This window comes from Neovison vison, chromosome 8 (assembly GCF_020171115.1).
Source record: "Neovison vison isolate M4711 chromosome 8, ASM_NN_V1, whole genome shotgun sequence".
NCBI lineage: Eukaryota > Metazoa > Chordata > Mammalia > Carnivora > Mustelidae > Neogale > Neogale vison.
The window spans coordinates 14,879,172-14,903,963 of NC_058098.1; the positions used below are offsets into that span (position 1 = coordinate 14,879,172).

A 24,792-nucleotide genomic window follows, 5' to 3' on the forward strand; every position below is an offset into this window, starting at 1 on the left:
CGCGCTCTCTGCGGACCGCGGTACCATGGCCCCTGCCCGCCTGCTCGCGTTGCTGCTGCTCCTCGTGGGCGCCCCCGCCGCCTCTGCCGAGTCGGTAGGTGCTTGGAGATCCCGGGGGGCGGGGGGGACGGCCCGGTGCCTCCTTTGTTCCTGGGGGCCTGGGATAGGGGAGCTCGGGGGGGCCGCGCCTCCCCCAACTGGACGCCGAGGCCGGGGAAACTTGCTGGAAACTTGGCTCTGGGGTCACGGGGAGGCGCCGGGCCGGGGTGGCTGCCCCGAGCGAACGTGCGCCTCAGCCTGTTGCTCTTCCCGCCTCCGCTGGCCTCGGCCCCGCCGCGCGCTACAGGCTCGGACGTGACTAAGCCGGTGTCACCTCTTCTGTCCCCACACTCGCGCCCTTCCCTGGTGATCCTGGGGCAGGCTCCGAGTCCTGGATCCCCCTGCTCGCCCTCCGTAAGCGGCTGGAGCGGCGGCTCTAGAATCCTTCGGGGCCTGGGGACGAGGGGGCTGCTTGTACTCGGAAGAGGGAGGGGGGCCCGGTTGTGCGGGGGGGGGGCTTGTTTCACACACCAGGGGGTGAAGAACTGAGCCCTGAAGGGTCTGGCCCCAGCCCTGTAACTGGCTTGTGACAGGGCAAGCCTCTGCCCCTTCTGAGTGTCAGTTTCCCTATCTGCACATTGGGCTTGGGGGAGCGCAACTGGAGATGACCAGTGCTGCTTTAGGGTCCGCTCTGATCCTTCAAGGGCGGAGGGGAGGGATGATTTGGGCTCAGCACTTCACCAAGAGTTGAACCTTAGGTTTCTGCGAGAATTCTGTTTATTTTTGTTGAACTGCACACGGGAAATCGGAGCATGCATCTTGAGTGGAGTAAAGGGGGCTGGGGGAGAGAAGGCCTCAGTGAGCCCCTAGAAGCTCTCCTCTCAATGCCTGGTTGTCCCTGTCCTAGTTTACAAAGCCCTGGGCCACCAGAAGCTCCATTCATCCCAGCAGCCAGTGGGGGAGGAGGGTGACAATCTCATCTGGGAAGTTGGGGGAGTGGGTAATTGATGGGAGAGGCTATCTGGCCCCCAGGGACTCCAGCTCTATGCCCTTTTCATGCCCGTAAGCCCCCCATTGTGGGGGAGAGAAAGTCTGTGGAGTTTAATCATTGTCGAATTCTTTATGGGGTTCCTTTCTCTTACGGGCTTCGGGGAAAGTCCTTTCTGCCTGGCAGGCTTCTGTTGAAGAATGAGTGAGACCCGGAGAAGAACCTGCCAGCATGATTGCAGGCAGGCAGTGATGAAAGCAAATATTTAGCACTTATGGTGTGCCTTATGGTGTTCTAATAGCTTTCTAATGGCTATTCTAATGGTCTGTTAAGTAGCTTAATTCTGACAACCCCGCAGTTTACTGTTCTTAAGTGGGTCCTGAGGCTGAGGAGGTTCGCTAACTTACCCGAGGTCGCACAGCTAATAAGGGGCTGAGTCACTCAAATTTAGGCAGCCAGGCTTCCAAGTTCCTGCTCTTAATGATAAGCTGCATTCTGATGCTTTCTGAGTGTCTGTCCTTGTGTCCCATCCTCAGGGCTGGCCAGCCTCGAGGAATTCTGAGGTGGAAGGGAACAGGGGCCCAGAGTGAGGGGATGACTTCTGCAAATTAAGGGCAACCTGACCGGAAGGTTAGTGCCTGAGACGGACCCCAGCCTACGCCTGCTGCTCCCTAGGCCCCCGAGAGATGTGTTGGGAGTCAAGCTGCTGGGGAGACCGTTGAAGTCCTGTCAGGTTGGGTCCAGTCACAACAGCAGTCCCGGTTCAGGGGTTGCTGAGTCGGCAGGTGCTTCATGGTGAGGAGCAGACAGCTGGGTCCTGGGGCCAGTTGGAAGGATACGGATTGGAGGAGCGCAGCTGTGTCAGCCCTGTGCATGGTGGCCCACCAGCTGGGGAGGAGTAGGCCCCGAGCAGCTGCTTCCCTTCCTCAGAGAGGTGTCCAGAGAGGTGCCCGAATCTCTTATCCTGACCTCAGCACTCCCCTTCCTGGCGAGTGTCACAGACCTTCCACCTCTCATTGTGTCACAGGACTTCCCCTTTTGCCTCCCCTGTCCCCTTCCTGCCCAGGTTGTGGCGGGAAAAATCAGACCTAGTCATAGCTGAGTAGATGATGATGGAGAGGCCTGCCTACTTTTTGCGGGTGGAGAAAACAGGCCCATGGAGAAGGGGTTTGCTGATGGCAGTTAGGATTTGTTAAGTGCTTTCCAAATGCCAGGTCTGGTGCATTTTATCCTCATGAAAAGCCCAGCATGTGGGGATTGTATTATGCCTACTTTACTGATGGGGGAACTGAGGTCTCCCTCCAGGAGAGCTGTTGAGGCCCCTCTCCAAGTTTAGCCAAAGGCCTGCCCTCTCCTTGGGTGGTACCCTACCCCTAACCACGAGGGCTTGGTGCCACAAGTTTTGGGAAGGGAACCCAGTCTGAGCAGCCAGCCTCTTCCCCGGTGGGGCTTTCTATCCCAAACCAGTTCTTCCTGTCCAGCTGGGAGCATTCCCCTGAACTGCCTTCCTGCAATTCCTTCCCCAGCCAATTAAAGACAGCCTTGTTTTGGGAGCTGGACCCCCCAACACACGCCCTCCCCTCAGGTATTGCTGCCCAGGAGCACAGCCTGCCAATGTGGCACCAGGCCCAGTGGGTTCTGGGGAAGTGTATTTTAGCTTAAGAGATGTTACTGGTCTCCGTGAGAATTCTCTCCCTTAACTGCACCAAGGTAGGAGTGGGGCAGAAGCCCAGGGGCTCTGGAACCCTTGAGTGGCCAGTGAGAACTCTTAGGAATTCTTAGAAGCCCAGAGAGCCGCTAAAGGGGATATTTGGGCCATGGTCTAGAGGGTTCTGTGAGGTTGAAATTCCGCCATCTGTAAAATGGGGTTTGAAACAAATGACCTTGAATGCCCTTTTCAGCTGAAGTATATCCCCATCCCCACCACACATAACCATTTCCACCCATGACGGAGGGGATTTCTGCTCTTTTCATCTTCAGTGAAATACTGGTCCCTTAGGACTCAGCAAATGTTTGTATGAATGAATACATGAATACATGTATTTAATGTCATTCAGAAGAGTGCGTGGAGTTTATCACAGATAGGAAGGTCTTCCAGGGATACCGTGAGGTAGGTTTTATTACCTCTATTTTTATACGAAACTGATGCTCAGAGAAGGATAGTGCCTTGCCTAGGACAGAACCGGGTCTCTTTGATAATACAAAGAGTCTGATTGGAGCATCTTCAGAGAACATTCCATATGAGGAAATCGGCTGGGTTTGAAGGCAGATACCTTGAGTTCTGCCTCTGAACTGCAAGGTGACCTTGAGCATATGAGCCCTATCTTTAGGTCTCCGTGTCCTCACCTCTGTAACAAGCCCACCTTGGGCTAAAGCCCTCCAAGGGTCCTTCCTGCCCTGAAAACACACCGCTGAGGAGTAGGGAAGCTTTCTTGGCCCCCTGGGTGAAGATCCTAAACAAGAGAAGCTGTGGGGTGCAGACATTCAGCTCTTGCCATCCCCAGCTCCTGGAAACAGAGGGCTTTTCCAAGGACTTGGAGTGCTGGGCCGTCCTGAATGCGGAGCTGGGAGAGCCAGGCTGGGCTTCCAGCCGCAGTTCCCCCTTGGGAGGAATTGGCTCCTGGTTGTTCTCAGCCTCCTGCACTGGTGGGTGTGATTTCCAAATGACCTCTTAAAATTGGGGGAAGGGGCTGGACAGGGCCTGTGAGTCACTGGAGGAGAGCAGTGGCCGGCCTGAGTCACCCATTTCCTGGCAACTCTTGGCTAGTAGGATGACTCTGGTGGGGTGTTGGAATGGGCTCCAGAGTCTTACCTTGTCCTCTGAGACCCTATTTGAGATAGTGTCCAAGCACTCTGGGCTTTGAGGGGTGCAGGAAATGCCAGCCCTAGGCCTCGGGCCTTCCAGTGCCTTGTGGGCGGGTGGGCTCTGATGGTGCAAATCCAGCCAGCCTTCAGGATTGGGCTTGGGACCTGTGCAGAGCAGGTAGAGCTGTTTGCCGGAAAGTTCTGAGCAACAAGAGCCAAGGTGGTGCAGTCCGGATAGGATGGCACCCCACGAGGCTGCTTTTTCTGACGCCCTCTCCTTGCTACCTGGAACTGGCTGGAGAGCCCTGGAATGGTGGTTTGGGCCCAGACTGACCTGACTTGCAGGGGTGTGAAGTCCACCTCTACTAGCTACAGGGCGGTGGGCACGTGGGCCAGTCTCCCCAGCCTCTGCTTCCTGGGCGTTGGGATGAAGCTGCAGGTAAATCTTAACAGTGTGTGCCTGGTAGGGAGGTTGCATTCTTAGTGACAGGACACCAGGACTAGTGACACGACCAGGTGGTCGTGTACCTTGGAGGATCCTAGTCCCAGGGCCCCTGAAACACTCTCTGCCCTACACTCCCTCCTCTTGCAACAAGGTGGGAAGGGAGGAGTCCAGGGTGGGGCGGATGGAGTTCGGATCTCCTGTTTGTTTATTTTAGAAGTGGGTTGTTCGCTAATTATCCTCTGGGTTTATATTTAAACAAGAACCAGTTCTCAGCAGCCGCACCCCTCCTGCTGGGATCTGGAGGAAGCCCTCGCTGAGCTGTTTGCCAGCAGCCCTGGAGGGTGGTGGGGTTTTGCTAAGGGTATGGGACCACCTGAACAAAGCCCCAGCAGGTCAGCCTCCCCAGCTGGAGGCGCAGAATTTCTAGGCCAGCAGAGGCTGAGTATATTGCAGGGATAGCGCTCTGGCCTTGGAGAAGGGGTGTGATGGTAGAGGGGAAGGTACAGTGTCTGAAAAGCCAGTAGGCTTTCAGTGCCAGTGCCTGGAGAGGGAGGAGAAGGCCTGTGTTCAACAGTTGGGGCCTGATTTAACCCTAGAAGGACTGGAAGCCTGACTTCTTGGGCTGGTGACCTTCAGGCACGTCCCTGTCTGTTAGAGGCAGGGTGACTAGAAGTGGTCCATTTCACAGCCAGAAAAACCCGAGTCACCATCACAGCTCTGCTCCTCACCCCGGGACATGTAGTTAGTTAATAAGTCACTTCACCAATGTGTCCTCAGTTAAACACCCGGTGTGTCACTTAAGGGTCACAATCGGTGTTTGACAAACTTGTAAAGTGCTGGCGTGATCTTAATTTATTGTGAGCAGATCGACGAGGGTTCTTCCCGGGGCCAGATGTTGGCTTCAGGGAGGTGGCATCTGAGTGCGTGCTGAAGTGCAAACCGATGGTTACAGTTCTTGGGGATCAAAACTTACTATCCTTTCCAGAGGGCTCCAGGAGTCCCCATGAGATTGCATTTTGATTTGTACGGTTCTTCCCAGCTTAAGCCTTCTACAGTCCCCACACCTATCCCTGCTACTTTTACCCTGTCTGTGCCCCCAGTTACTCTCCACCCCCACCCCCTGGCCAGTCCCTCTTACTTAGCCCCTCCCCCCGCCCCCTTTTAGTCTGCCTCTCCCCTCCCCCACTCTGCAGGCCGGGAGCTCTGCTGCCCCAGTTTCCTCTGGCACTGTAGAAGAGGCTGGCTAGTCAGGTGACACCTGGGGTAATGGAAAGGGGAGGCAGGGAGAGGCTGGTATGTGTGGAAACAGTGACTTGGTGGAGCCTGCTGGTCGTGGCCAGGCCTGTGGGACTGGCTGTACCACTCGGACCTCAGGCCATGGGGGCAGGGATGACCCGTGGCCGGTCACAGGGAGAGGGACACTCCTTGCCCCGGGAAAGACCGGCTGGGAGACGTCTGGGGGACAGACTGACCCGGTCTGGAGCAGTGGCTTCCCCACGTGGGTGTGTGTGTGGAGGGGGGAGGCTGGGAAGGGGCAGGAAGCCAGCACCCAGGGCTGATCTAATCAGCGGAGACAAGGCTATCGACTCTGCTCTGGAGAGCATGGGAGGCTTGTTTACCTCCCGCCCATGGATCCAGCAGGGACTTCGGATCTGCTGCCTAGATTACAAGTCCCAGCTTCAATACACCTCTGTCTCTGTGGCCCTCGGGGAGCTAGCCCCCCTCCCGGCTGTCTCCAGCAGTAATCGGAGCAGTGCCCAGCTTGGTTACCAGGCCCTGAGACAGAGGGAGGCTTGTCTCTTTGAGAAGCGTCTTTGACAGGTGGGCAGACTGGGGGGCAGTGGGGAAAATCCCCATCACCTGCTGGAATGCAGGAGCCCCCCCCAACCCCCATCCTAGCTGGCACCCCAGGATCCTGGAGCCCTTGCTGTGGAGTTGCCCTGGGGGGTTGGTGAAAAGTTGGCTGCTGGCAGTGCCAGGCCTGGCTTCTCTCCTGAGTGATTGTGTTCAGAGTAATCCGACCTTGGAGTGGGCAGAGCTGACATTCGAACCCCAGACCTGCCTTAACCCTTCAGGTACCAGAGCACCAGGCTGTGGATTAGTGTGTGGTTTCTTCTGCCTTTGGATTTTTTTTTTTTTTTTTTTTTGTCTCCAAGGCAGGTCAGGAAGTGCCCCAGGGGGTACAGGTCCCCAAGTAGAATGTCAGGTGTCTCTGGTCACTGCTATTTGCTGCTTTTTGGAAAAATACCACTAGTTTTCTCTGCTTCATTCTTACTAGAACGGGGACTCCCAAGTTGTATGGACCTATCTCTAGGTTCTTTGCAGTTTCAAGGGACTTGGTTGGTTGTTGAAAAGTCTGGTTCCAGAAACAAAGTAAATTCATTATAGGTATTTATTCACGATTTGCAAAGCACACTCCCCTCCACCCCCATCTCCTGACCACTTTCTAGCAATGGAACTGCTTCCACAGCTTTTCCCTGGTCTCTCTGAACCCTTTGAGCACTAATCCCTTTAGCCTGAATGAAGGCAGGTGGGGATTAATAATAGCTGCGACTCATTGAGCACCTGCTGTGTACCAGGCCATATGCTGGGTCCCTTGCACACACTGATGCATTGCACTTAATTCTCCTCATCCAGCAGGGCACTCTTAGCCCTGCTGACCAAAAGAGAAAGCTGAGGGTTCAAGATGGGACGTATGCCCCAAGACTCTGGTAGTTAGAAAGTGGCCAGACTCTGCTTTGCTGGTGGGTAACCACTCTGCTGGCAGATCCTTCATTTCTGCCGGAGTGTAGAGCTCTGATTGTGGCTCCCCAGTTTGCTCCTTCCATGGGGTACCTGACCCTTTCGAAGGGGGGATGGGGGAAGACAGTGATTGTACCAGAGGCCCCTTCTGGGGAATCTCTGGTCAGAACCACTCTGGTGGGTTCAGGAGTCGGAGTCCAGTGTCCTTGCTCCCCCCCCCTTCCACCCCGCCCCCTTGAATTGGCTTGCAGGATGGTCCTTCTGGTCTCACCTCCTGAAAGAAAGGTCAGGTGTGTCCCTGGCCCTACCTCTTCTGGGGAAGGAGCCTGAGGGCAGAGTTGGGGGAGGGGGAGGCTCTCCTCCTTCTTTTCCTCCCACTGGCTGACCAGGCCTTGACCCTGAACTTCTCTCACTGGTGCCCCAGCCAAGTTTTTGTTCTTTTGTTCAAGCAGTATCACTTTCACCTTTGTTTGCTCCCTGGTGGAGCCTGGCCTGGCACTGTAGGGTTGGGGTGGAGAGGTGACGCGTGGGTGGCAGTGAGAAATCTGGTTGTGGCTGAGGCATGATCTTGAGAAAGAGCTGAGTTCAAATGCCTGCTCCATTGCTTTCAGTTGTGTGACTTTGAATAAATGACTCCGTTACACCTGCGCTCCCTGCAGAATGGCCAGAGCGCGTTTCAAGAATATTGGGCTGGACAGATGAGCTCATAAAGGGGAGGGGAATCCAGCTTGGTTCCTGGCACGAAGTGGATATTTGAGCTGGTCACCCCAGACCCTGCTTGTGCTTTTTCCCTGAGGACTGAAGCTTTAGGACTTTGGGCTTGGGTTAGTGACCTTTTCTTAGCTTCCTGCCTGTAGTGTAAGGACTGGATGTGGAAATGTCTGGAATGACAGCTGCAGCCTGTGGATTTGCTGAGACTCTTGGTTTTGCTGTCAAAATCCTTGAAGCGGGGTGGGGCGGGGGGACAACTCCAGCCTCAAGCACGGAGACCTAGGTTCTAAGTCCAACTCTGCTGCCGAGTGCTTGGCAGTCCTTGGCAAAGTCCTTTGTCTTTTAATACGTTTGCCGGGTTACAAAATGAGACCATTTGATAACCAAGCCCAGGCCTTGGTTACCTTGTGGTGTCAGGTGTTAGTTCCTTTAGAACAGAAGCGCACCTCCCCCCTCTCCTGTGGCTGATCTGGGGAGGCATCCAGCATCTCAAGCCAGGTGCCCACCAGCCCCACGGCAAGCAGGGTCTGTGGGACCCAGGCCCACTGACCTATTCAACTGGTGATTTCTGTTGCGGTTTGTGAGAAAGGAGACCCGAGGGCCCAGAGAGGATGCCTGTGTGTGCACGCTCCCCCGTGAACACACGGTCCGCAGGCAGGGATGGGGGTGAATGGGGAACAGATGGGTAAGCTCCGCTGGGAGCACGGTAGGTCCTCTCTGGTCAAGGCTGGTTCTGGCCGCTGAGTGGCCTGGTTCTTCCACCGCAGCCTGAATGGGTCTTGTCTGCAAAGCGGGTGAGGCGAGGGCGGGCTGCTGGCTTGCTCCTCACCCCCATACACACAAAAGGAGGCTTGCCCATTGCTGACCTAGTCTTAAAGGGTTCCCGTTTGGGAATTTCCCTCTTGTCAGGAGTCGGGGGGCAAAGAGGAGCAGAGAGAAGGGTGACCTTCTGGAAGAGGGATTTGCTTTCCTGTGCCCTCCCAATAGCATGCCCCACAGAGCTGCTGCTTCCACGCCCTGGGACTTGCTGGAGGAAGGCACATTGGCCCCGCGAAGGTGTCCTGAGTGCCCTGGGACAGGTGTCTGACTGGGTGGACAGCGGGCGGTGCCGCTGACCCCTGGTGGGATCTGCCCTCTCCAGGAACCTGGTACAGAAAGGAAAGGGGAGGGATCACCAGGCAACCCCTGAGAGGGCTGCGCTGCCAGTGAATCTGGGTTTCAGCTTTGGGTTCGAGACCGTCATTCCTCTCCATCTGGCTAATGAAAAACTGAGTAACTCCCAGCCAATCAGCATGCTAATTCCGTGGGTGGTTTTGAAACACCCCTTAGCACTTTCACATAGTAAAAGAAGGGCAGGAGGGGTAAACAACATTCCAGGGCTCTGGGAGACAAGAATAGTACCTGAAACTGCCCAGTGTTGGGACCCCAGCCCCTTTCTGGGGGTCTTGGAGCTGTGACTCGCACAGGTGGTCTGGTCTCCGGGCCAGGTCAACAAGTGGCCAAAGGACCATTTTTTTTCTTCTCTGGGCTGCATTTGACCTCCACTCGCTAGGGCTCCCGGCTAGCTTGGGTGGCTGGGCATTCTGTATGCACGTGTGTTGCTGCAGGTGTTCGTGCGCACGTGGTGAAAGGCTCAGGTGACCTGTGCCTCGTTCTGGTCCAGCGTGGCTGCTCTCTGCCAACGTGACCTTGGGCAGGCCACTTAACCTTTCTGAGGCCCCGGTTCCACTTCTGCACAGGATTTATCAGGAGGATGTACTTCTGTTTGCTAAGGGCTTGAGAGGTCCTGCTCTTTGAGATTTAGAGCCTGGGGGAATTCGGGGCTGGAGATGGGGGCGGGAACACAGGGACCTCGCCCCAGGGACAGTTTCGCAACCGCCGTGAGGAGCCTTCCTCCCCGGCTGCCAAACCGAAGCCACAGGCACGGGGCTGTTTGCGGGGGCTGGAATTCCAACACCAGCAGCTCAGCAGCTCCTGATTCCCGAGTCGTGAAGTCATCCCCAAACTGGGCTTAACCCCTTCTGGCTCCCCACCCCCACGCGTGCCCAGTGTTCAGCAAAGACTGTCCCATCCGGTGGAAGAGGGCTGCGTGCCCGCTGCCTTCCCCCTAACCTGACCTTCCTCCCTTCCCGGAATCCAGCATCTATGCTTCCGGGGGGTGGGGGGGGTGGAAGAGGGCACTGGAGTCAGATCCTGCCCACCTACTCCCCGGAAGCCAGTGGAGGAAGTTGACGAGCCTGGGCCTCTCCTGCCCAGGATAGCTTGTTCTAGGAACAGATATCCACACACCACCACCCCCCCTCCGGTCACTGGCAGTCTCAGCTGGCTGAAGGGACAGCCTGGGGCAGTCAAAAAGACACTTGGCCTCTCCACTCTTGAATTGTCTGGCTGACTCAGTTTTGTGACCTTAGGCAAGTCACTCCCCTGTCCAGAGCTCACATTCTCTCCGATTCTGGGAAATGAGAGGTCGGGCCCTCCCTGGCCTTTGTAGCTGGTATTCTGGGGATTGTGAGCAGAGCCCCTAAATAGTAGGCACTTTAGTATCTGAGTAAATGGTGGTGGGGGGGGGACTTTGCTCAGGGTTGTTCTTTGGGAAGCCTTAGCACCAGAGCTAAGAGAAAGGTGGTAAGCATTCTGAATGTTTCCTACCCTTGTGAGCGCTGGGAGATGGGAACAGCGAGGCTAATGTTCTTAATCGGACCTTGATACTTTTCCCTTTGAAAGCTTCTTGGTGGAAGCGGACTTAAGATTCTGCTGTGATTGGGCGCCTGGGTGGTTCAGTGGGTTAATCTGCTGCGTTCGGCTCAGGTCGTGATCCCAGGGTCCTGGGATCGAGTCCTGCATCGGGCTCTCTGCTTTGGCGGGGACCCTGCTTCCCCCTCTCTCTCTGCCTACCTCTCTGCCTACTAGTGCTCTCTGTCTGTCAAATAAATAAATAAATTTTTAAAAAATAAAAAAAAAAAAGATTCTGCTGTGATGTGATGGGCTGGGCCCCCATGGGGTAGGGACAGAGGACATTTGTGGGTGCCAGAGGGGATGGTCCGTCCACAGGGTGCCTCATTGTGCCCTCTCCTGGGCTGGTACAGAACCGATCTATGGGAGATGCTGGAAAACTGAGTAGAAGAGTGTGCTAATGGACTTGTGAGTCACCAGGTCTGCGCAGTGCCTGGCCTGACGCTGCCCTAGGGTGTGGGTGAGCCAGCTCTGTCTGTCCCAGCCCAGTCTGAGTCAGCGGGGAAGGGTGTCCTAGACTGGGCAAGACCAGGGCTGGCAGCCCTTTCCCCGCTTCGGGTGAATCAGCTGTGACTCCAGGAGCATCCTGGAACCCTGGAGTGTTATACCCTCCAGCCTGTGTGGTTCTGTCGTCAGGCAGCTTGATGCTGAATCCTCACGCTTCAACCTGCTGCTGGTGTGAAAAGGAAATGCCTAGTTTCCTCAGTTGTAAAATGAGGTTAAATATATGCCTTAGGTGTTAAGAACAGGGACTGACATGTAATAATTGTTTAGTCAATGGTAACTAGTAAATTTAATGTTGAGTTTTAATAAATAAAAAGTTTTAATAAATAAACTTGATTAGCCCAGGTTGGGAAAGAGATTTGCCTAAGGTCACACAGCAAGTTGGGGACCAGGAGGGGTGGTCTCCAGGTTCTGGTCTGGTTACATTCCAGCACCCCAGGTTATCTTACTGAATGCCCACTTCACTGCGTTTTGGGGCTTGGGGGGTGTTACAGAGCACCGGGGGGGGGGGGCTACTGATGGGGCTGATGTGACTTCCCTTTTTCATTCTAGATCCGAGAGACCAAAGTCATTGACCCCCAAGACCTCCTAGAAGGCCGATACTTTTCTGGAGCCCTACCAGACGACGAGGATGTTGGGGCCCCTGGGCAGGAACCCGATGACTTGGAGCTGTCTGGCTCTGGAGATCTGGGTATGGAGGGTGTGTGGTGGGCTGCCTGGGGTCCTAGGGCTGGAGGGAAAGTGACCTCACGGAGCACAGGGTAGTGAGCTCGCCTGGAAACTTGGATTTGGATCGGGGTGGTTTCCTGCGGTGCTCCTCCCCTCTCAAAAAAAGAGGAAACAAAAGTAACTATCAACCCTTTTCCATTCCTGGCAACCCTCCTTGGGCAAGTTGTTTGTTGCTTGGAGTGCATTTGTAGCTCTAGGTTTTCTGAGCACCGCCTGGACCTGTCGCCTGTGGCTGGGGGCTTGGTGGCGGTGGGGCTGGAAAGACCTGACAGTGTTTTCTTCTGAAAAGGAGAAGGACCTGCTCAAAGGCCTGGGAGCATGTGTGGGCAGGCAGAGGTGCGGGTGGGGAGCCAGGAACAAGCTCCTGCTTCGGGGTGGTGGGGGAGTGGGTGAAGGGGCCCAGGCTTCCAGGCCCTGGATGATGGGGAGCTAGGGCTGTTCCTGGTCTTCTGTGACTCCCTGGCTCCTCCAGAAGCATCCTTCCTGGGTACAGAGGGGTGTGAAAGATGGGAAGTTGGAACTTCAGAGTCCCGTAGTCTTGAGTTCATGCTACCTGTACCCTGTGACCTCTGAGCCTTGGATTCCAAATGTATAAATGCTGTGAAAGATAGTCTAATATATTTTTTTAAGATTTTATTTATTTATTTGACAGAGAGATCACAAGTAGGCAGAGAGGCAGGTGGAGAGAGAGGGGGAAGCAGGCTCCCTGCTGAGCAGAAAGCCCGATGCGGGTCTCAATCCCAGGACCTGAGATCATGACCTGAGCCGAAGGCAGAGGCTTTAACCCACTGAGCCACCCAGGTCCCTGAATCCAAGAGCAGGGGTTACAGAGCAGGGGTCTGGATCTGCTCCTCTCCCTGACCAGCATTCTTGTGAAAGAACCAGGGAGCCCATTTTACAGATGAGGTAACTGAAGGTGGGGTGCAAATGGCCACTTGGTGTACCTTGAGCATAGAAGGGTTGTACATTAGGACTCCCACCAGCCGTGGCTGATAAAGGGGGAGGTCCTTTATTAAAGGGGAAGTGACCTCACACTCAAACAGCCTTTCTGACCTTCCAGATGACTCAGAGGACCCCCAGATCCTTCCTAAACTAATCGAACCGCTGGTGAGTAATTCATGCTTTTTTGCCTTTCCCCTCTTGCTCCTCTGTAACACCTGTGGGAGGGGTCCATAAATTGAGGGTCTGACCTCCTGCTGCAAGAAAGCTTTTATTTGTGGCCTCAGCTTCCTAGGGGCAGGCACAACTGTGGGTCGTGGGTGGGCCATCCTTCCTGCAGGGATAATCACTGTCAACACTTAGATGTGTTTCCAAGGTCCTTTCTGTGCATTCCTAGGTATTTCCCAACATAAATATCAAATTGTAGATAACAGTTGTGTGTGCTGTATTTTTCACTTAAAGTGGTCAGGAGTTTGAGTCTGTTTGCCCACATAATTAAATGCACTTCCTAGGCATTTATATAGGCTGCATAATCCTAGTTCACTGTTTTTCCCTTATTGATGAAAATGTTATTTATGATTTTTTGACTTCTGAAATTATAACGCTAAGCAGGCGTCTTTCACTCAAATCTCTGATTAGCAACTTGGGACAGAGTCCCGTAGGCAAAGTTACTGCCTTAAAGGGCAAGCAGCTTCTGCCTGCAGCTTTGCCACACTGCCCTCCGGGTGGCGATTCTCAAATACCCACTAACCAGCAGTGAACGGGAACACGTGTTTCCTAGCACCCTGGTCCCATTCTTCATTCCCCATTTGGGACAGATCTGGAAAGGTTGAGAGTGGGCATTCGATGGCAGAGTGGTTGAGAGGTTGGTTGGTGCTACTTTCTGTCCCAGACCCACCTGGTTCAGCCAGCAGGATGGCAGAAGCCGACTCCTTCCCTGGCTGATTGTCTTGTCCCCTGCCCGGGGTGTGTCCTGAGGCCACGCTGAGTGTCTCTCTTCTTCCACCCTGTCCAGGTGCCTCTAGATAACCATATCCCTGAGAGGACAGGGCCTGGCAGCGGGGTCCCCACTGAACACAAGGAATTGGAGGAGAACGAGGTCATCCCCAAAAGGATCTCGCCCTTCGAAGGGGACCAGGACGTGTCTAACAGGGTGTCTATGTCCAGCACTGCGCAAGGCAGCAGCATCTTCGAGAGGACCGAGGTTCTGGCAGGTGAAGTTCTCGCTAGAGACTGAAGGGGGAGGGGACTCGGAGGAGATGGTGCTGCAGACACAGATGCCTTGGGCTCCTTGGTGCCCCTTCCTTACCACCACAGGGTACCCTGGAGACTCAAGGACTACCCCTCCCTAGGGGGTGGGTCTGACCTGGCTTGTAGCCTGCTGGAGAGGGAGGAAGAATTGCATATCAAAGGCTTCTGAACAGTGTGAGAGTCGTCACTTGCTTTATTAAGTCCTGTCTTGCTTTCAAAACGTTTGCACAACCTGGGGGGTGGTTGGTACTGGGGAGTTAATTATTAAACACTGACTACCCTTGAAAGTCCCTTGAAAGCCCCAAGACTCGTTGGATTGGGTTGTCTCTCCATCCACCTGCTTGGTCACTTGACGGCCTTATGACCTTGGCTGAGAAGCTTTCCAACCCCATTGGAGGAGGAGAGCCTCAGTTTCCTCCTCTCTGAATGGGTACAGTGCTACCCCTTGGTGTAGGTGTCATAAGTCCTTGAAAATTAGAATCTGAAATTATTTGGGCACCCAGAAAGCACTTTCCTGATTTGTTGGTACAGGCTGTCATTGAGTCCTCACTGACTGAATTCTGGGTGGCATATCGAGGTCCTTCCTATGACAGATTAAGACACCGAGGCCTGGAGAGAGAGGTTCAGGGTTGGACTGACGTGAGAGCCACAGGGTTCTTGACTGGTGTGCTATTGTGGGAGCTCTGCCCCAGGGTGGGGCTTCGGGCGTGGTCTTCATTTGGGGTGGCGACTGCTCCCTTTCCCCCTCCCTGGCAGCTCTGGGTTTGCCAGAGCTGGGGCTGGGTTGTCAGAGGGAACTGTCTTTCTGACCAAGTCTTAATAGGTAGGCCAAGGGCCTGTCTGCATGAACCAACCTGGTGAATGGGTCCCCCGGGCCCAGGCTTGGTTACTCCTGTCTCCTGGCAGCCAACTGGGCCAGTACCTCCCAGGAGGCTTGTGGTACAAGGAAAGAGCCCTCTGCCCTGCATTTTGCAGATAAGGCTCCTGGGAGAATATAACCCCAGCTGACCTTGGGCCTAGCTCAGCCTTGATCCTGGCCTCCTGGTTGCTGTGCCATGTAAGAGGGGTAGTGGGTGCTGTTGGAACCAGAGAAGCCCTTAGAGACCTTTTCACCTTCTAAGCTTCTGAATATTTGGTAAAACCTCCCCCACCTTTTCAACCACAGAGTTTCGCTTTTAGCTGGCATACGTGGGATCAGCATAGGGTTTTTTCTTGCACCAGCTAAGGGTTTTGCTGCTTTTAAAGAAAAATGTTAAAACCACTGATCCAGTCCAAGCAAGCGTGTCTTATAAATGGGACAACTGAGGCCCAGAGAAAGCAAACCACTTACTTGGGTCACATAACAAGAGACAGAACCAAAGCGAGGTCATCTCTTAAGCCTTCCAGTTGAGAATTAGACATGCGTAAGATCTTCATGTGAGAAGTAGTGTAACTGTTGCACTAGTTGGGGTGAGACTGTCCGTTCCAGTAACATCCCGGTGGCACCTGGGAGTTTCTCAGGTACTTGCTAGATGCCTTATGATCCGTGTGCCTCCCTCACTAGGTCCGTACAGCCCGATCAGACAGGTACGTCTGGCTCTCTGGAAGCTCAAGAGAAGCCAAATCACATGTCCAAAGTCACAAAACTAGCCCTGGTGTTTGAACCTAGGACCACAGTCCCTTTTGAGACTGTCCTTGAACCTTGTGGAGAGAGAGGCCCAGCACAGACCAATGTCCTGATAAGAAGAGCCAGGAGGTTATCAGAGGGGAAAGGTGATAAAAAGCAGTCATGGAATTGAAACCTCATTCCATGTGCTTTTTCTGTGTTTTTTTTTTGGGGGGGGGGTCACTTTGTTGTTGCTTTTTCATAGAGTTTTAGCCAAGAAAGAACCTTCCTGGGCTCCTCTGTGCCACTCAGCCCCTGTTCTGTGCGTAGATTTGGAGTATGTGCAGGGATGGGAAATTAATCTCCTTAGCCGTAGTAAGACCGAATTAGGGGACTCAGTCTGCCCCAGCAAGGATTCTGTGAGCTATCCCTGCCCCCTCAACGAGCAGGATAGAGCCCTTCAGGCAGCCTGGCATTCTGCAAAACAGCTGTTCACCTTAGGTCAGCAGCCCGCGTCTGCCTGACCCCAGCAGGCACCTTTGGCTAGTGCTCTTCTCTGAGCTGATTGGGGAGAGTCATTTCTTAAGCACATCACTGGGGGCGCCTGGGTGGCTCAGTGGGTTAAAGCACATACCTGGCGTGCCAGGCCCAGTTCAGGGTGCTGGGGACACACGTAACCACCTGAGTTTACAGTTAGTGAGTACTGAGCCTCCACCGTACGTTGTTCTGAGTATTTGCGGTGGGTTAATTTATTTAATCCTTAGGACCCGTGCATGAGAAAGGTCCTCCTATTTGCATTTTGCAGTGAGAGAGATGAAGGCACTTGCCCAGTCGCACAGCCAGCGATGAGTAATGGGAGTGGGTTGTAGGCTCAGCCCCTGAGCTGCACACAGAGGAGAGGAAACCACAATATGTCATTGCCTGTGACACAGTAGCATGGTCCCGTGTTCGCATGCATGGCCCCGTGTTCGCGTGTCCGAGCTGTGTCTGGTAGCGTGCCTGTGTGTGGATGGAGCACTTTTGTACCTGTCCAGGCAGGTGTGCGTGCGCAAGAGTCTGCTACACAGTGCGCCATGCTCCGGCCTGGCGGGGGTGGGGCGAGTATGTAAGGCGGGTTGTCGCAGTCTGGGGGTTTGCTGGCTCCCAGCCAGTTGGTGCTAAGCTGTCGCAGGGGCATGCCTGGCTGTGGGCTGCCGCAGGTGCAGGTTGGAATGGTGGCTTTGCCACGCTCGCCCTGTGGTCTTAAGTGACTTAACAGTGACCCCCACCACCACCCCCAGTCTTGTGAATGAGGTTGTTCTGAGCATAGGTGACAGCAAGGGGGAGGCTAGATGTTAGAGAGCTGACGGGGGGGACTTGGCAGTGTGCCCAAGGTCCTGACCTGCAGTTTTTCCCATTCTTCCCCTGCAGCTCTGATCGTGGGTGGCGGCGTGGGCATCCTCTTCGCCGTGTTCCTTGTCCTGCTGCTGGTGTACCGCCTGAAGAAGAAGGACGAAGGCACCTACGACCTGGGCAAGAAACCCATCTACACGAAAGCCCCCACCAACGAGTTCTACGCCTGATGCGCCCGCCTGGGCACTGATTGGCTTGGACCTCCACAGGGGAGGGAAGCCGAAGAATTTGGAAGGGTGGACGTTAGGGTAGGGGGAGGGCTACCTAATACTGACCTTTCAGCATCTCGAGCTCTGATAATGTTTCAAGTGTCGGAAGAGACGACATCTTCTGTTCCTGCCTCTTCTTGATTCTCTGGGCCTCGGTTGTCCTGGCAGAAAAATAGGGTTACCCTTGGCCTTGCTGAAGGCAGGTCTGGGATTGGATCCTTTCTTGATCTTAAACGTAAAATATGGGCCCAGCTTACAGCCTGTCCTGAACCTGCCTCACCCAGAGCCCCTCTGAAGCTGGGACGCGAGTCCTGCTGGAGCCCTGCCCCCAGCAGCCTTCTCCTCTTGTGAAAAGGAGCCAGGAGAAGGAACTAGAACCATCTGCACCTTGAGACGTGTCCATCCAAGGGCACTCGTGACCACACTACAGGAGTCTGTGGCATACCTTGGGCCATTCTCGGCTCTTTCAAGTTGACTTTTTGGAAATCAACTTTTTTTATTTGGGGGAGGGTGTGGGGAAGGAGGGAGGTTGGGGAGAAGATTTGAAGTTCATACTGGAACGGATTTGCAGAGTATTTGCAAATCTACCTTAAGCGGGGTAGTTTTTTTCTGATTGGTTCATTCCTTGGTGTAGGGCCTCTGCCTGGGCAAGAGTGTGCCGATGCCGAGACATTCTCCGCTCTCTTGCACTTTCCATAGTACCTGCGAAGTTTGTATTTAATGGCTTTTTTTATTTTTGTTTCTCGAAAATGAGAGAAGAGATGGAGATATGATTTTTATTAATTTTTTTTTTACTATTTATAGCTTCAGATAGGGCCCTCTTTCCTCCTTTTCTTTAAATATCCTTTTTTTTTTTTTTTTTTTTTTTTTAATACTTAACACCGCCCCTTCCCCCACTGATGACCTTGGCCCTTTCTGAAGCTGCTTCCTCTTAGGAGTAGCTTTTGCTGAGACAGTTTTCTAGCAGATCCCAAAATATAATGTAGGGGATGGTGAGATATTTGTGTCTCTTTTCTTGTAATATATTATTATTCTTCCTTGGTTCTAGAAAAATAGATAAATATATTTTTTCAGGAAATAGTGTGATATGTCCCATTTGAGGTTGGCTGGATGGTTGAGTGAGTGGATTTTCATGTGGCTGAGTGGCGTTTTGCCTGCCTCTCTCTCTCTGTTGCTCTGTCTCTCTCTGTTCCTCGTGCCTTCTCCTGATTGGGCTGGAGTAGTTGAGGGTAGGCAGTTCTGCCTCCTTTGTAGCTTCTACCTTGAGCCCAACTGGTGTTCCTTTGCTGTTCCCAAATTTCCGAGAAAATTGGAGAGCTGTGCTATCCGCTACAGTGGCCACTGGCCACATGTGGCTATTCAAATCAATGAAAATTGCATAAAGTGAAAAATTCCTTCCTCATTTACACTAATGACATTTCAAGTGCTCACTTACCACATGTGACTCGTGGCTGCTGTAGTGAACAGGCAGGTAGAGATCATGTCCACCTGTTGAACCACAGTGCTAGAGAACGAAACTGACTGAACAAGTCCCAGCCCCAGCCTTGCGGTGGGGGGGAAACCTTATCTCCCCGGGCAAACCGGGAGGATGGGGAGGGCTGATGGGGCACTGGCCCTGGAGCTTGTTATCGGTGACCCTGCTGCTCCACAAAGAAGAGGCCTGGTGGCGTAGTCTGGGCACACCACCTCCTCTCCTGTCCCCACTGGCTGGGGTACAGGGGAGTTGCCCTTGCCTCCTGCATCCTTCACCCCTACAACCTGGGGTCCCAGCTGGCTGGGTCCTGTGCACTGCCCTCCTCCCCCTCGCCGTGTCCTTTTCCCTCTGGCTCTGTTGGGAGTGAGCACATCTTACAGCCACCTCACACTGTTGTCTGTTACTAAATTTTTTTTTTTATAAGATAATAAAACCTGGTACTTTCTAGATTGCCTGTCTCTGTCATTTTTAAAGTTTGTAAGAGGTCATTCTTTCTGGGTTCTGTATCCCTTGATAGCAGTGGAGCCTGAGAGAGTTGCCTGACCAGATCTGGATCCCATTCGTGGGGCCAGACACCAAAGGCAGAGATGTAAGAAGCCAAGGAAGGGCCTGGAGAGGAGGAGAAGCAGAGAGTGCAAATGGCGGGCTCCTGGGTGGCTCAGCTGGTTGGGCGACTGCCTTCGGCTGAGGTCACGATCCCAGAGTCCTGGGATTGAGCCCCACGTTGGGCTCCCTGCTCAGCAGGTAGCCTGTTTCTCCCTCTCCCCGCTCCTGCCCTCACTCACTCTCCGTCTCTTTTCAAGAAATAAATAGAAGTGCACGTGGCAACCTGTGGGCTGCTTGTGCCTGCCTTGGTGTTTTGTTCAGATGGTGCCTTGTTTCAAACAAGTCCTTGGATTAGGTGTCAACTATAGAAATGAGGGTGTTTCCCCATGTAAGTACAGATTCCCCACTACTCTGGGGAAAAACTCAAAAGATTGGGCTCCTCTCCAGCCACATGGCCACAACTGGAAGTTGCTCACAGTCAGGATCTGTCTAGACGTGGGTTCTGTGGGTTGCCATAGTCTTTGTCCACCTGCTTGGCCTCTGCAGGCATTGTGGTAGGCAGGTCTGGACAGAACCCATTGGTGCCTCTCTTGATCCTGGTAAAAGCCTTTTACCAAGGGGGAAACCTGCCCTGAGCTTGTCTGCAGAGTCAAGCCTGAATTCCAGGGCTTTGGGCTCCGGTGGCCTAACCTTGGTGCCATGCCTCCCAGTGCTTAGCTGGATCAGGGGAAGGGCTCAGAGGAACTGGCAGTAGAAGCAAACCCTCAGGTCACATGCCTGTGCCAGAACCCACTCTGCTTCACACCAGCACCCGCTTCTTTGGCACAGCAATTCCACAAAGTGGGTGCTGTCGGTGTGGCCGTTACACAGATGGGGACGCTGCCGCTAAGAGGTTACAGGAGCTAACCAAGTTAGCTACAGCAGCTAACCAAGTGTAGAGGTGGGGTTTGAACCCAGGCACTTGGGCCCTGGAGTCCACCCACAACCACATTGCCCATCAGAGCTTTTATGTGGCCCAAGGCCCCTTCACTGGAGGCTGCTTGGGACCGTTAACCCCCTCTGAAGCAGCCAGCCTGGCCTCAAGTTCCTCCGGAGTCCCAGGTGGCTTGAGCAGATCTCTGTTCCTCATAACCGGGTTCTCGAAGAAGTTCCTCACATCCGGGTTCTTGAAGAAGTTCCTCACATCTGTGAGGCCTGGTAGCTGGTGGCCACGTGGCTGTTTCAGTTGAAAGTAATTTTTTAAAAACAAACGGTTCCTCAGTTGTCCCAGCTGCATCTCAAGGGGTCAACAGTCACGTCCAGCTGCTGCCGCTCTGGGCCGTGCAGACACAGGAGAGCATTTCCACCGTTCCAGAAATCTCGGTCAGGCCTGTGTCCGGTGATGTGAGACGGTGGCTCGGGACCTCTGAACTTGGATTTCAGCTTTTACAGCTGTTACCTTGTGTGCCAGCAGCCTGCAGAGGGGGGGAGGTCAGAGCCAGGGACCGGAAGGTGCTCAACAAAAGGCGCCCTATTCTCCTCATCAGCGCCATCCTTTGGGTAAGCTTAGCTCCCAAGAGGCTCCCTCTATGACCTATCGCTGTACAAAATTACCCCCTGATGGAGGGGCTAAGGACCACTATCTCACAGAGTTTCTGCAGATCAGGAATGTGGGAGCAGCTGAGCTAGGGCATGTGGGGCCTCACGAAGTTGTCGTCAGAATGCTGACCAAGGCGTCAGTCATCTAGAAACTTGACCCGGCTTGGAGGATCCACTTCCAAGGTGGCTCACCCCCATGTCTGGCAAGTTGGTGCTGCAGGCTGTGGAGAGGAGGCCGCAGTTTCTTGCCATGTGGACCCTCAAGGGCCGATTGTGTGTCTTCATGACACGGCGACTGCCTTTCCCCAGACAGTGATCCACGAGAGCCAGGTGGAAAATACAATGCCTTTTATGGCCAAACCTCGGGTCCTGCACTGTCACTTCCACGAAGCAGCCTCTTGGTCCCACAGGTCAGCCCCATTCATTGTGAAAGGAGATTCCAGGAGGCAAGACCCCTCAGAAGCCATGTTCAAGTCTGGGTTCCATATATCCTGGCTGCTGGCCAAGTCTGGACTTAATTTTTTAAGTGCTAACTCTGAGTGCAACTTGGGATAATATTATTTCTGAGGATTGGGCACAGGATGCAAAGTAGATTTGAGACAATATTGAGCCATTTTGTTCATGATCTTGCCGTTTTCCTGAAGCAGTAAAAACATGGATTCCTGTATGGGGCAATTCCTCCATGGGGCATGGGGAGGCCTATAGGCCAAAAAGATTCCCCCTTGCCGGGAATTTGCTATGTAGTTTTGGGGCGTGAGAGAGTGAGAATTCTAAGGTGGCTCCCCGATAATTCTGCCCCCTGTTGTAGACATCTGTATATTCTTTCCCCTTGAATGTGGGCAGGACCTGTGAACATGATGGAGGCCACTCGTATGACCCGGTTACATTAGATAGGAAAGACAAAGGGGGTTTGCAGAGGTAACTGATGTCCCAAATTAGTTGAATTAGTAAAATGGGAGAGTACCTTGGGCGGGCCAGTCTTAATGATTTGAAAGCACAGATAAGAGGGTCTGGAACCTTCCTGATAAGAAAGATGTTCTCCAGTTGGCCTTGACAAAGCAACCTTCCGTGAGTCCTACAGCTACAAGGACATGAGTTTTGCCAACTGTGAACTTGGAATAGGATCCTTGGCCTCAGACAGACTGCCCTGTGAGCTCTGGCTCGCACCTTGATTACGGTCTTGGGAAAGCCTTAGCGATGACCCAGCTAAGCAATTGCTTGGACTCCCAGTCCGTGGAAACTGTGGGACAGTAAACAGGTGTTATTTTCACCCATTATATCTGTGGTATTTCGTTACATGACATAGAAAACTAATACAGGAAGGTCACCTGCCTCTGGGTCACCAGTTTCCCGGTCCGTGAAATGGAGGGGAGCACAATGTCTGGATCACCTCTAAATGTACTTCTGGAGGAATGACAATGACAGCAAGCCTCCCATATAAAGTGGGGACAGTGGGCCAGGTCCTGTTGAAAGTGTTTTACATATGTTGGTTATTTTATTCCTCATGACGCCTTGTGAAACCAATACTTCCCCCTTTACAGAAGGGGCAGCAGAAGCACTGAGCGTTTGAGCGACTTGAACTTGCCGAACCTGCCCAGCTTCAACATAAAACTTGGCCTCCAAGATGGCTGTTGTCTGGAAAGCTACCATTTGCATTCCTTGATTTTAAGGTAATCCCTCTGAAAATACATATGAATCATTAAGTGTGAGAAGGGAATAGATATATGTGTATCAGGACAAAATCAGCCAAGCCCAGGATACTTCTTGCCAGGATGAGGCGTGGACGGCACCCTTTCAGACACCAGCCAGGGCTGGGGAGGAGAGGGGGACGATTTGAACCAGATGGGGGCTGGGGAATGAGCTCTGCAGAGTAGGCTCCCCATTAGCCCTCTATCATCAAAGTGAATCCATAAAGAAGTTGGTCACAAGGCTTTGCCTTCCCTTAGAACTTTGCCTGCCTCTGGGGCTCACAGACAGCTGGAGCAGGTGTTTACCCCTTCGGCCCCTGAAAGCATTATTGTGCCACTACTGCCCTGCCTGCCTTTTCCCCTGGGGTTTGGGAAGAGAGCCAAGTTTGCCTGGAGGGCCTTTTTTTGGTGAGTATGGTCAGGGATGACTCTTACAGAACTTAGTGGACATTATCTAATTGGTTTCATTCCCCTTGAAGCTGTTTCCTCCCTCTCTTTGCTGTCTTCGCGGTCTGTGCCTTCAGCAGTCTACAGTCTTCCCCAGGGAGGAAGGTGTCTGAGAATTCTACCCACACTGCGGTTTTAATAGGTCCTCTGAGAAAACCCCACTTAAAAGAAACAAAAGAGAGAGAAACCCAAGAGTCAGTGCTGAAGCCTGTCGACTAGGTTGGTTATGGCGGAACCTCAGGCAACGTGAGCTGGTAAACTAGGAGATTTTAGAACCGAGATTTTGACTTTATTCTTGCTCTGAGAACCCCAGAGTCCCAGATTTAGCATCAAGAGTATAGGATTTAAATTAGGCTCTGCCATCAGCCTGTTCTTGGAGTTTCGTGGGTGGGCCTTCTCTCTGAGCCTGTTGCCTCGTCTGTAAAACTTAGAGAAATATGGACTAGAGCAAGAATTCTCAACCCTGGGGTTCTGATCCTGACAGTGTGAAAATGTTAAGATTAGGTGTTTTTTTTTTTTCCCCCAATTTATTTATTTTCAGAAAAACAGTATTCATTATTTTTTCACCACACCCAGTGCTCCATGCAAGCTGTGCCCTCTATAATACCCACCACCTGGTACCCCAACCTCCCACCACCCCCCCACCCCTCCACCCCCCACCCCCCGCGACTTCAAACCCCTCAGGCTGTTTTTAAGACCCGAATAGTTCTTGAATGAAAAGTAAATGAAAACTTAACTCTTGGTCGGGAAACAGTGCCACCTGCTGGCCTCACTTTGCACTTGCAAATCTCCTAATTTCCAAAGCAACGCACAGCTCTTGGTATTTATTGAGCTCCACTCGACGTTCAAAGTACGCTAGTGTGCCCTCTAGGGCACAGCCATGAGCCTCTTTCCCCAGGAGCTCACAGTCTAGAAGCGACAATCGACATGTACATAAAGCCCTTTGATCCAGGGTGGGTGGCCACAGGGTCCCCGTGAAGTTCTAGGGAAACACGGGGTGGGGCCCGGGTATGTGAATTCTATAGTCATTCAAGGCTTACTTAGCAGGGCCTGCCTTGATTTTTATGCTCCAGTGTCACTGTCTTGAAATTCTTAATGTTTGAACAAGGTGCCATACCTTTTCATTTTCTCTTCCCCTCCCCACCCCCCCACATACTTTTTCATTTTGAACTGGGTCCCACCCATAAGGTATGTAGCTAGCTGCTCCTCCCCTGGGGAAATCTTGGAAGAGGTGACCTTTGAGCTGGATTTGGAGAACAGCGTAGTAGGTGGAGGGAGAGGAAAGAAGGAGGCCTATTCTAGCGTAAGAGACACGGTGGACAGGTGGAGCCCTTAGGCCTCCATGACAGAGAGGTGTGAGGGAAGAAGCTAGGGGACGGGTTACTAGGGGATGGGAGGAGTGGACAGGGAGGGGACAAGATGTCAGAGGGATTCAGGTTCGGGGCTAGGAGGACCTCCAAGCACAGAACAGCAGCTGGAACTCAGAAGACAGGCCAGGACTGGAGCTGGGAGGTCACCGACTTCCACGTGGGCGCAAAGGTGGGACCGAGGGCACTAGTGTTCCCTGAGGGGTGTGCAAAAGAAGACAGCTGCACCGCTGGGCCTGGGCTCTTGGCTTCCAGGACTCCTGCCCTGTGGAGTGGCAGAGGAAGTCCTTGAGGGTAGAGCTGAATGGGCCCTCGTGCCCCAGCACCCTGTGTGGTGCGCTGTGAAACTCAGGCTCCTACAAGTGGCTTCCTTCTTCAACAGCATCACGGGGCCATGAGAGCAAACTCTCGTGAGGCAGGCTCTCGAGTGAGGGCTGTTTCCCATTCAACTTGTTCGCTGCATTTTGGGGCCAGGATGAGTTCTCAGGGGCATGAGGGCCCTTCAACAAGCTTCTCCTTCCTCGCCATAGCGGGTTTTAGCCGGCTGATGGCAGATGACAGAGCTTCCCGAAGACTTTGGGAGGTTTAAAGAGCAAAGGTCACCTCCTCCCCTTGGGAAA

The 24,792-nt window shown here is 53.3% G+C and overlaps 1 protein-coding gene across 1 annotated transcript; it reads left to right on the forward strand.

The window, feature by feature from the left end:
- Nucleotides 1–17,198, forward strand: SDC4 (syndecan 4). The gene is made up of 5 exons (XM_044262964.1): nt 1–94; nt 11,520–11,658; nt 12,757–12,803; nt 13,651–13,849; nt 16,882–17,198. The coding sequence occupies exons 1-5, from the start codon at nt 26–28 to the stop codon at nt 17,031–17,033; spliced, it is 606 nt and encodes a 201-aa protein (XP_044118899.1). The 5' UTR covers nt 1–25; the 3' UTR covers nt 17,034–17,198.
- Nucleotides 17,199–24,792: the final 7,594 nt, after the last annotated feature.